The 12,581-nt window shown below is 41.5% G+C and overlaps 1 protein-coding gene across 3 annotated transcripts in view; it reads right to left on the reverse strand.

Moving 5' to 3' along the window:
• The window catches only part of KDM1B (lysine demethylase 1B), a 48,243-nt gene that overhangs the window by 23,743 nt on the left and 11,919 nt on the right, over positions 1-12,581 (reverse strand). For 2 of the 3 annotated variants that reach the window (XM_019734271.3, XM_019734273.2), the window contains 3 exons: positions 6,721-6,759; positions 4,030-4,234; positions 2,265-2,449 (listed from right to left, as the gene is read on the reverse strand). In XM_019734271.3, coding sequence (XP_019589830.2) covers positions 2,265-2,449; positions 4,030-4,234; positions 6,721-6,759 — 429 coding nt within the window. The remainder of the gene's footprint in view (positions 1-2,264; positions 2,450-4,029; positions 4,235-6,720; positions 6,760-12,581) is intronic. The other variant, XM_019734270.3, reaches the window with a different exon arrangement.

Consider the following 12,581-nt stretch of genomic DNA (forward strand, 5'->3'; position numbering starts at 1 on the left):
CAACACGTCTTAACCTTGAAAACCTTATGCTAAGTGAAGAAGCTCATTATAGGCCACGTATTGTAGGAGTCCATTTATATGAAATGTCCAGAACAGGCAAATCTATACAGACAGAAAGTAGATTAGTGGCTGCTGAGGGAAAGGGAGGCATAGGGAGTCACTGCTTAATGGGGGTGGGGTTTCCTCCTGGGGTAATGAAAAATTTCTAGAATTAGATAGTTGTGATGGTTAAATCACACTGTATATGTACTTAATGCCATGAACTGTACATTTTAGAATAGTTTAAATGGCAAATTTTGATGTTGTGTGTATTTTATCACAATAAAAAGAAACTCTCAGGGTCATTCAAGTCCATCATTTATCACTAAGGTATAGTAAGATCAAAGGGAGGTTTGCTTGGTGAAGGGAAAAAAAAGAAGAAAGGGATAAAAGGCAGACACAGCAACCTGTCTCTTATCACATAAGTTTCTCCCTGCTGAGAATGATGGCTACAGGGAGTGCAGGAGCAGACCACATCACCAATTTATTCCCGACTCTATAAACCATAGAACGAAGGCCAGTGCAGAAACCCAGGCTGCTCCGTGTACTAACAGCAAGAAAAGCTGGGTTCTAATCACTGATCACACACAGGGGGCCCGATCTGGGAACTGGAAAAAAAAGAAGACAACGCTGCCTTTCTCTTCTCAGAACAGCTTTGGCAAGGCCTTGGTCCATTTCAAAGGTTCAAGAGTAATGCAGCCTCAGCCTGTTGTGAAGTTAGAACAGGGGGTGTGAGGGGATGGCCCTGGCCTCTCCTCTATTTGTCACCAACCCCCAGCTCCAACAGAACCTGATCAAACACAGGAAGATGACTATATACCCCAAGTATTCAAGAAATAACACGTATAACGTTGACTTCTATTGTTGCAGAAGATTTTCAAAAAAATGTGTTTGTATTTATGAAGTTTAAAAAAAAATCATTTCAAAGTCTTTCAGTCTTTTAAAGCAAACATTTGTGTTTTTCCACTGGAGTATTAAATATATATAATACGTACTCTCTTCTTATTAAAATTTAAAATGGATCCAGACTGACAAGTTCAGGATTTTTTCTATAAGATTCTTACCCTGTGTAAGTCAAATAAAGAAAATGTGAAGAAAAATGAGTCCATATGAGGCTGTTTCTGAAAAGTGTATCTTTACAATGTATGCACAGGAAATTCTAACAATTTTGTTCGGTTCAGCAAATGTTTATTGAGCATCTCAAGCCTGCTGGGGAGGAAATGAATAACTGTACCTTGCCCAGCCTACTCACCTGGATATAATTCATATAAATGGCATTAACAGCCATCATTTAATCAGGTCATCTCATACTGAAGTCTAATCCAGTAAAGTACTAGGGTGAAACTGAAATATTTTTCTTTAATCAAGATTACCTTGACAGCCTTGCAAAATGTTCTGCATTGAGCACTCACTCAAATAATTGCAGAAGAAATTAATAAGAAAAACACTAGGGTCAGGAAAGGCTTTAAAAAAAAAGGAGGGGGGTGCAACCTGTCGGCTCAGTGGTTAGAGCGCAGCGCTCATAACACCCAGGTTGCCAGTTTGATTCCCACATGGGCCATTGAGCTGCACCCTCCATGACCAGAGTGAAAATGACTTGACTTGGAGCTGATGGGTCCTGGCAAAACACACTGTTCCCCAATAAAAATTTTTTAAAAAGCTTGTATTTCCATTCACCCCTGTCAACGCAGGTGCTGTGTGAGGCCCCTAACATTTATGCAATTCTAACATAGAGCAGAGCCCTCATAGTTTGAGGGTAATGAAGTGAATAAGAAGCCTGCCCTCAAGAGGTTTATAATCCAGCCTTTAGTGTTTTACTTTGTTTTCCCTGGTGTTGCCATTGGAACGCTCTGAACCCAACTTTGTACTTATACTCACCTACCAGAGGGTCAAGATTTCTGAGGACACATGGTCTAAAGTAGTGGTTCTCAGGAAGGAGACATTTTGCCCCATTTGGCAATAGTGGTTCTCAGGAAGGAGACACTTTGCCCCATTTGGAGACATTTTTGATCGTCACAAATAAAGGGTGCTACTGCATCTAGTGGGTAGAGGCCAGGGATGCTGCTACTACACATTATACAATGCACAGGACGCCTCTCACAATAAAGAATCTCTACCCACAATGTCAGCAGCACTGAAGTGGAGAAACCCTGGTTGAAAGGCTCCATCCACAGGTAAAGCAGCTCCTCTGTCTGCCTGCTGTTAGCTAACACGCCCCCACTTACCTTGCAGTTAGTGTACCATAGTGCCAGGATGAGGTTCCTCAGAGCCAGGTACATGGTGGGGTCTCGGGAATACTCTGGGAACTCATAGAGCTCGTCCAGCTCCATCACGTCCGGCCGCACACACAGGGCTTTGCCACACTCGTTAGGCTGGTAGAAAGGCTGGAAGTACCGGTTCATGCCTGGAACTGACAGAAGCACAAATGGGCAAATCCTACAAGCTATAACCTCCAAATCCAAGCAAAAACAAACCAAAAAGGACAGCCGAGACAAGCTCCAGTGTGTCCTATGTAAGGATTTCTGCTTCCTCCATCCAGTTAGGCAAAACAGGCATGAATTAAACATTATCCCCATTGATTCTTCACAAATTTAATTTCCATGGTATGGAAATGTAAGGTGTGATTGTGATTTAAAAAAACCCGCATGCCACAAGACACCCACTTCACCACGTTTAAGTGCACGGGTCAGCAGGGTTACGTTCACACTGCTGTGCAACAGATCTCTGGAACATCTACATCTTGCAAGAATGAAACCCTGTACCTACTGAACACCACCTCCCCATGGAAATGTTTCTAGAGTAACTTTCATCAGATTTTTCCCATTATAAAATGAATAGGTTCAAAGAAGTAAATAACCACTAACTCTGACAATCCTTGAGTGGGGGTTTGCAGTCTATCAGTGTTGTTTCTATGACTAGAGAATATTAACATAATAGATATTTGTATTATAAAGCCAGGAAAAACGACTAGTTTCTAACCTGCTTTTTAAAATTTATAACATCATGAACACTTTTCCATGTCATTAAATAGGGCTTCAGTGGATACATGGTTTCTTATTTATGATTTAACCATTCCCTACTGCTGAGCATTTAAACACATCCAATTATTCACCATTATAAGCAATGCCACAAAAATTTCTTTGCGTATACATTTTTGGGCTTACTTTTGATAACTGACTTTGAAAATTTAGTTAGGATAAATTCCTAGCGTCAAAGGGTAACTATTTTACAGCTTTCAATTCAAACTGCCAAACTGTCCTTCAAAATGTACACACCCACTAGTGGTATTTAAGTGTTAGTTTCATTCCAACTTCACCAACACCGGGCTTTTTCACTTCAGCTTTGATTTCAACCTCAGGTCCATTTTTAGAGGACCCAGTGTTACTAGTGACAAACCTTAAGAAAGGGCCACGATGTCAAAATCTACTTGCACCATCAAAAATGAAATTTGTTAGTATGCAGGCAGAAGATCTAGAATTCTTGCTTGCACACCAAGAATTCTAATGTAGAATTTTTTGTGTGTGTGAAGTAGAATTTCAAGATCCCTTTAAAGTAAATGGTCCACAGCATGCCTGCCCTGACTTGAAGTTCTGAATTTTTTCAAGAGTGGATCATATTGCTGAGATTATCAGTGGCATATTCTGAAGCAGAAAGACTCAAAGAGAAAAAAAAAAAGGGCTGCTCCTATAGTCAAAACTTTTTTCTGGGATGTTAAAGCTGGCATCATCACCATCAATTTATGCAGCTATCCGATTTCAAATAAATATTCATTAAACTCCAGAGACATGATTCCTGGACAAGTGTTACAGGTCTTCCAAATTATTGAGGGAAAAATTAACTGCACAATACACATAAAGCATATGACTGATCCACAGTACAACCAAATCCATGAAATAATGAGGTGCTTTATATCACATGGTGCACACATCAAAAAAAGCTTCCTTTCTGCCCACCCACACATGTCCAGGGAGTGCCAAGACCAGCTCTCACCCAGCACAGAGGGGACCGCCGTAGAGTGCTCCAGCTTCCCGGGGCTGGCGTTGCTGGCTGCACGGTGTGTGCTGGTGCAGGAGGGGCTCATGCCAACGCAGTCAGGGTAGTAGGCAGACAGCAGGGGTGCTGCCACGCTGTCTTTCAGCAAAGGAGGTAGAATGAGCATGGAATACCACCAGTGGTTGGAAACTTCCGACACTCTCTGAAATGGGCAGAGCAACATGAAAGAGGGACAATGCAGGCAGGAAATGTACATATAGTTTCAGCCAAGCACAGATGATGTTCTTCAAGGCATTCATCCCTAAGCCTTCCACTCCACCTTCTCCCACTCAGCAAGCCTACCCCAGAGTTCCCCACACTCAGATTTAGAAACAACAGTGGCTGGTGCTACCTGGAGAGCACGTTTCCTAGGCAGAGCTCTTTCAGATATATAGAGCTCTTTCTATCTGATACAGAAGAAACTTGAGCTCAAGGTCTCTCTGATGTTGATTCTCCAGGCTCCCCTATAAATGACTCCCAGCTGCTTCACACAATCATTTTACTTGCCCAGCCCGAAGGCTGTGTAATCTTTGTTCTCAAGGCTTGTTTTCGGCTTGGCTACCCTTGACTAGCTTGTGGTGTACCAACAAGAAGGGAAGCCTCAGTCCCTTCCCCAATATACCAGGGCTGACTCTACAGACCCTGTTCCGAGCTCAGCCCCAAGGAGAGAGTAAACTGAGTATTCAGATGCTGACCCTCCGAATGGACCATGTAGAGGGCAGAACGTAGGTGCCTTAAAAAACATTAACCCAAGCTCTTTGTTCTCTTCTACTCCCTGGGTCTTGCAGCTGTGTTGGTAAATTGAGTCAGGACCTAAGAGACCCTGCCATCCTGTTACCTCCCCCTAGTCTTTTCCTCCCCCACCTGAGGGTACTCCAACCACCCTCTGCATTGGAATATGAAAAACTCAAAATGACTAATAAACTAGCACTTGATCTTGTTACTCCAAGTGTGTTCTCTCAACACACATTTCTGGATAGCTTGCTATCATTTTGTCCATATGCCATGAAAAATTTCACTCTCACCTTTAATATATATACCACTGAAGAAACTGTACTTCACATAATGAGTCTATTATATTGAATGAAATAGTAACTCCCCCAAATTCACGTCCACCTAGAACCTCAGAATGTGACCTTATTTGGGAACAAGGTCTTTGCAGATGTAATTAGTCACAGTGGAGTAGTGAGCCCTAAATTCACTATGGGTAGCATCCTTATAAGAAGAGAAGAGACAGGGGAGACACACAGGAAGAAGGTCATGAAATGACACAGGCAGAGTGATGCATCTACAAGCCAAAGAAGGCCAAGCATCGCTGGCAACACCAGAAGCTGGCAGAGGCAGGAAGGACCCTCCCCTGGAGCCTTCAGGGGGAGCACGGCCCTGCTAACACCTCGATTTTGGACTTACAGCCTCTGGAACTAGGAGACAATAATCTTCTGTTGCTTTAAGCCACCCAGTTTATGGTAATTTGTTACTGTAGCCCTAGGAAACCAATACAGGCATTCAAAATTTATACCCTGCTTTAAAAGTGACCCTAGAATCCACCGGAACAGAAAATAGGTGAGGTAGGTAATATGGCGATAACCCTGCTCCTGATTCTTTCTTAACCGAATAAAAAAATAAATAACTGGCAGATGAACATCTAGGAACTCCTCCAAACTTTTTAAAGTTCTCATATCCCAAGAATACAGCCTCCATCCTAAAGTTCCAATTCTTCTGCATGTAAATGGTCTGAATATTAGAAGACAGATTCATAATGTATTGTAACTGTGTTTAAAGTTATTTTTTCTTTTCCTTCTATTATCTCATCCTATCTACCTTAAATCTAGAGATTATTGGGCCAGTGCTTTACCATTAAAATGTTTCAGCATGCAACTCATTATTAAAAATGTATGTGTGTGTGTCTTTACATAGCAGAATGGATTTAAAGTAGAAATGCTAGATGTCAATTCTTCCTTTGCTTAAAAATCAGTCACAGTCCTTGAGTTTCAGACATCTAGAAAAACTGCAAGTGACCAATCCTGACTCACTGAAATGCAGAATAAGTCAGAATGTCAGAGTTTTAGAAATTCAGAATTCAAAAAAGTAATTTTCTGAAACAGCCACTGGATCGGGTCATATGGCCCATGGAGCTGATCGGCTCAGGAAGCAAAGTTCCGTCAGACACATGAAACGAGGAGGCTTTGCCCCCTGGACACGTTGCTTCCCTTCGGTGGCGGGGACAGGACAAAATGGTTATACCGAGATCAGAATACACAAGGACACTCTCGCAGCTGAATCTGGGCCTCAAATTATGGGCCTCTTGTTCTTTTCTTGGAAGGATTTAAGTGGAGATAAGGTCATAAAGTCACCCATGAAAAACAAGTATAACAAATCTGATCCTTAGAATAAGGCAAGGTAGCAGTTTCTTCCTTTTTATTTCCTTTTAAAGTAAAGCCATGTAACTTTACCTTTCTTTTAAATTGGGGGGCATCACCTACAATAGCACTCCTGCTAGCATGTTCATCAGACTGTTATCATGTTAGCTTAAAAAGCCTTTGACCAGCAAACAAAGAGAAACTCATAAAACTGTTATTGTCATTTACGTATAGTACTTATCATCGAAGGCGCAACAAACTCCAATCGAGAACATGTAGAAATACTCACTAGATCCTCTGGGAGGGAACAATGATCTGAGGTCTCGGGCTGCAAAGGAAAACCAAGTGTTAATAAGGTTTTTAAAAAATAATTATACTAGCAAAGAAAAAAAAATGTGATAAAACACTATGAGAGAGGGCGTGGGGAAGACAGCTCCTCTCACAAGGACATCCTGGTAGAAATCTAAAGGAGTAACAACTCTGGAGAGCAATTTGACAAAATATGAAACTTTTAAATGCACAACATTATCTTGTATAACTGAAGACACACACACTACTTGTCCAGCCATTCTAACCTCTGTTATATTTTCTAGAGCCATACACGTGCACCAACTGAAGAATTAGGAAATGTTCAAAGGAGAATTGTTTGTAATGGAAAAAAACTAAACACAACCCTAAGTCCATCAAGAGTAGAATGGACAAATAAACTGTATTATAGACAAACAATGGCCCCCTACATGGCAATGAGAACTACAACCACACGCTAAAACTAAGGATGTAACTCACAAGCGCAATGGTGAGAGAAAGCAGCTAGACTCAAAGGAAAACACACTGTATGTGTTTTCCAAAAGCACGCAAATTATCTATAGTGTTGTAAGTCGGAATAGCAAGTGGGGGAGCAAGGGATGGAGGCTGTGAGTGAAAAGGGGCATGCCAGGGGGCTTCTGAGGGGCTGGTTAAGTGCTCAATTTCTTTATTGGGAGCTGGCTAACTGAGGATTTTGTGAAAATTCATTGAGCTATGCGTTTTGCTTTGTGCATTTTCTGTTTGGATATTCTATTTCAATAAAAAAGTTACTAAAATAAACTGAGGATTGGCATAGCATGTGGCCTGACATTATCTGGCCCTTGGAATATATTTTCAGAGAAACTCTAGCATGTGTGCACTTAGGAGAAGCATGCAAGAATGCTCACAGGATCACTGTGTGTAACAGCCCACCAGAAACGACACTCATGTCCATGAACACGAGAACAGACACGCGGTGGTAGAGTCACACAATGCAATGCTACCCAGAAGGGGAAATCAAGAGGTCAGACCTTTGGGTACCAACATGGAAGCCTGTGAAAAGCCGCCATGTTGAGTGAAAAGAGCAAGCTGCAGAAGAATACAAAGAATATGATACAATTTATAACCAGTACAAAGCTGCAAAACTTCACGTTGTTTAGGGTTGTTGTTTAGGGTTTCGTAAACATTATCCCTCCCTCTGCTTTTTGTTAACTCTGTAACAAAAGCAGCATGAATAATAAATACAAAATTCAGAATATGTTTGCCCTTGCAGGGGAGGGGGAGGAAGATAAGGGGTGCACAGGGTGACAGGCATTGGGAACACTGTTTCTAAAAGTGGGTGCTGGGTACACGAGTGTTTGCTTTAATGCTTTATTCCTTACACACAAATTATAAATCCTATTTTGTGTCTAAGAATTATCTCATATTAAAACAATTGTATATATCTCTTTGACACAGAAATTTCATTTCTAGGAATTGAGCCTATAAATATACTGAAAAAGGGCATAGATATAAAGCTATTCACTGCAGCACTGTCCCTAATGGTGAACATTTAAAAGTCACCTAAATGCTCTCCATCACGCAAAATTTATCATGAAACATCCATTCAGTGGACTATTTATTATACAGTCTTTAAAGAGAAAGAAATCTTTAGGTCCTGAGATGGAAGCATTTTTAAGATAAATGACAAAAGCAAGCTCCAAAAACAGTGTGTGTAGTTTGCTACCATTCTTCTTAATGTTTTTTTTACAAATAAACCTTTCCAGACTTTGTCCCTGACAGAATACCAAACTGAAAACCAAAGGGACTCTGGATCAATAAACACCATTTAAATAAGTATTTCAAAAGTTCACACTATAAATGGTAATCAATTCAGACTAAAGCAGCAGGGTCTCAAAGGAGGATTTCTGGGTGAGTGTGGGGAGAGATGTAAAACGTGACACAACACGTAGAACCTGGAATTTTAGAAGACCATGAAGCCTTCAACTTTCTGATGGTTGGGAGGAAAGGCAATTAAGTTTTCAAAAGCTTAAGGAATCTGACACCTCTGAGTACTCTTGGAAAAAAGTTCTTGGTGTTAAAATACACCCAACCATCTGATGAATCAAAATAAAGAACTTGGGACAGAAGGAACTGTGGTAAAAGAAATTGTGGGGAGCAGTAAACCTACGTAAATACAGAAGCAAGGGTAAGCAATGAGGGACTATGGTTACAGAAAATAAATGACACATTTACTCCGACAGAGTTAATTAAACTAAAACACGAAACAACAAAACACTAACAAAAAATTGGGAGAGAGGAAAAGGAGATTGACTGACATGTGATGTAATTTACTTTTTCCACTTTCATAGCAGGGTGTCAATTAATACCTAAAATTGAAACAGGCAATTAAAAAAAAAGTGATTCCAACCTCTGAATAGTCTCATCATATATTTTCCTAACGTTTTAGGGAGTTTTTCAAAACTACTATTTCTGGAGATGAAGAAATAATTACCTTATATCCAGCAATTTCTTATTTCACTTTGGCTTCTTTTTCTGATTTTAAATTTTGTTGTATTAAACTCAATCATGTTACATAAAACCAGCATGTATAGTATTGTTCCTTAATATGAAGTTATTTATCAGCCAGGCCTTCTCCTTCTCCTGTATACATGCAGGAATATTACTGAATGAATCTCACTGAATGGTGGTTATTTCATGATGACGACTACATGAATTTTTTTTTTCTGCCATCTTTGTTCTTTTCTATTAGGTTGGTGCAAAAGTAATTACGGTTTTTGCCATTACTTTTAACCTTTTAAACCGCAATTACTTTTGCACCGACCTAATATATTTCTTGAATTTTTCGGTGACGAACATATATCATTTGTCTAAAAATGAACCCATTCTAAAGAACCTGAGACTTTTCAAAAACTACTCACACTGAAATTTGAAAAGGACAACTACCACCCAAAGAAAAATCAAGAAAACAAATAGGAACATGGATAATTTGAACAATTAGTAGAGAAGAAGTCAAGTTGTACTCCACTGTCAGCAGGTAAAAGAGAGAAGAGGTTATGGATAACTCCAAATGATAGTTAAACAAAAGCTAGTCAAAGCACAGCACAAAATGACTTTTAATGTAAACTTTTTCTGTGAAATCACATCTAATATTTAGTAACATGTCATCCAGGTATTTAGTAGCAAATCATCCATGATATCTTTTAATTGTTTAGAACAACTGTTTAGGAACTTGGCAGAAACAGCTTGAGTGAAAACGGCCCAATATTTTTGAGTGCTCTTGGCTGAACTCTCCTTTAAATATTATAATGAAATGCCACTGAGGCCAGGACCCAGGCCTGTCTGCGGTGCTTGCAGAGTGGGCTCTGGCCATGCTTCTACAAGTATGAAGCTGGCCCATGTGCTAGTTAGCTTTAGGAAGAAACATTCAGAACTTGTACATAGACAGTTTGACATTGGCTGTGCCAGTTTCTAGGAGATAGACTTGTATGATCATGAAATTGTAAGCCCTCCACCTGCCCCGGTGCTACCCCAGCTCCCTATCCCACACCCTGGTCATTGCTGGACACGTGCTGCCCATGTGCTGCCCCAGTTCTGCTTGAATACTTCCACTGCCAGGGAACTATCTGGGAAAGTTCACATGCCAAGCCGAAACTCTCTGCAGTTCTCTCTCATCATGTCCAGCAGGGACAGCCAGAAGAAAAGCAGTCATTTTAAAATCCCTTCATAGTGATCATCTCTAGGACATGGCAGATCAATGTGAGAGTTGATCCAGATCTCAACTCCAAGGAGGACATGGCCTTGACCAGGCCCCTCCAGGACAGAACTGATGGTGCAGGCGTGGCCCAGGAGGCTTCCGGCGCAGCGGGAACCCACAGCCCCACTCCAGCCTGCGTAAATCTGGAGAATGCAGCCCGATGGTTGGTTCTGGAATAGATAACCTCTGCCAGACGACCTGGCAGTGTGCCTACTTCCCTGGTCCTCTTCCGACAGCCACCACTTCGCGGGCTCAGCCTGATTCATCTAAGGTGAACAGCCATTCTACCACCTGCTCAGAGGGACAGGACATAAATACAGCCAGTCCAAGCCTTTCCTTGCATGGTGCAATTTCCAGGGAACCAAATTTGCTCAGGTAGTACGGGTTTAACGTGAGGGACTGAGATGGAACCCCACAGGCTGTCCCCCAACCCTAGTTCTCCCCATCAGTCAGGGGCTCTGGCTCCTTTCTGAGCGCTGTGGATATTGACCCAAAAAGAACAGACACAGAAGCTGCTTTCATTTCCCTGGCCCTCTGCCCCTGGCACCACATCATTCTGTGCGTGGTGACACACCATAGGGACTGGACAGCTTCTCACCTTTCATTCAGAAGCCAGAAAAAGAAAGGAAAGCCCCAAATCTTGCCAGTTACTGGTGAAAGCAGCGGGGGTGTTGAATTTTCCCAGTACTTAGTTGCCAACATGATATTTATGATTAATTTATTTGATACGCACATCTATTTTCCTACTTTATTTATACCCCCAAAGTGTATTTATGTGTGAACCAGAGTTTGGTTTTCTACATTAAAGCAGAGTTTGTATCAAAAAACAAAACAAAAAAAAGGTGCCTACCAGAAATATGGAATCAGATGCATAAAAAAAAAGTTCTAGTATAATAAATATTTAAGAGTAGTTACCTATTAGCGTGGCAAGGAGGAAATAGTTAAGCAGGACTTTCATTTTTATTTGTATATTATATGTGTATGTATACACTTACATATGTACATACTTACATATGTAAGTATATACATATATATACGTACACATATATATACATATACATGTCCAATTTACTTTTTTAAACCCTGAAATTATATTCACATAATTATGTAAAATTTAAAACACTGAAAAATATAATTCCTAAATATTCATACTTTTCCTCACTGTTACACTTAGCAAAATCTTACAAATATATTTACGATAATTATGAGTTGCTTTAATAATATATATACCTTAAATACCAGGTTTTAAAAACTTGATCACAAACTTCATAAAACTTTTCAATCATTCTTTAAAGGTCAGTATTTGCACTAAGAAAGTATGTCGCTAAGTAGCCATCAACCTGGCTAAACCATTCTCCCCGCCCTCATGATTCCCTGAGATCCACACACACACACACACACACACACACACACACACACACACACACACACACACCTTGCTGGACCAAGCCGATTTCAGTGGCTTTTCCATCCAAACAACAGATCCTGGCTCATGCTGTGGACTTTCCTAAAATCTTTCAAAGGTTCACAAATCCCAAACAAGTAGCATCTGGCCTTAGCATGCGCTGTATCTCTTGCTGAGCAGCCCCAAGCCCGACCAATACTAGTGGCAGCTGGCCTCAGCTGGCAGCTTGACCTCTCCCAGGTACCTTCAAGCACAGCACGGATGGAAGACATCTGCAGACTGCTTTGTGGCTCATACCAAATGGCCCTGGGCAGGGCACAGCCTACAGCTGAACTTGGCCTGTGGGGAGGTCCCTCCCAGGAGGCCACTGCGCCAGCAAGCCAGGTGGCCTGCTTCAGACTGCGCCAGTACCACCAGGCCACCTCTACAGGTGACACACCCAAAAGGCACAGTGGGCAGGCACCAGAGCCCTGCTCAAGTGAATCCTACTCCACAGGGTCAGCCCCTGCACAGCAGCAACTTCACCGTAGTCACAGCCAGTCCTCACAGCCCCAGGGTAAATCCCTCCCACTGACATGCAAACAGCAACCGAGGCTCAACTACAACAGGAGGGCACACACACCCACACAAGGGACACACCTGAAGCACCTAGCTCAGGTGACCAAGGAGACTGTGTCACTGGGCCCCACAGCACACCTACTAC

The sequence above is a fragment of the Rhinolophus sinicus genome, chromosome 14 (assembly GCF_057876585.1).
Source record: "Rhinolophus sinicus isolate RSI-liver-muscle chromosome 14, RSI-T2T, whole genome shotgun sequence".
NCBI lineage: Eukaryota > Metazoa > Chordata > Mammalia > Chiroptera > Rhinolophidae > Rhinolophus > Rhinolophus sinicus.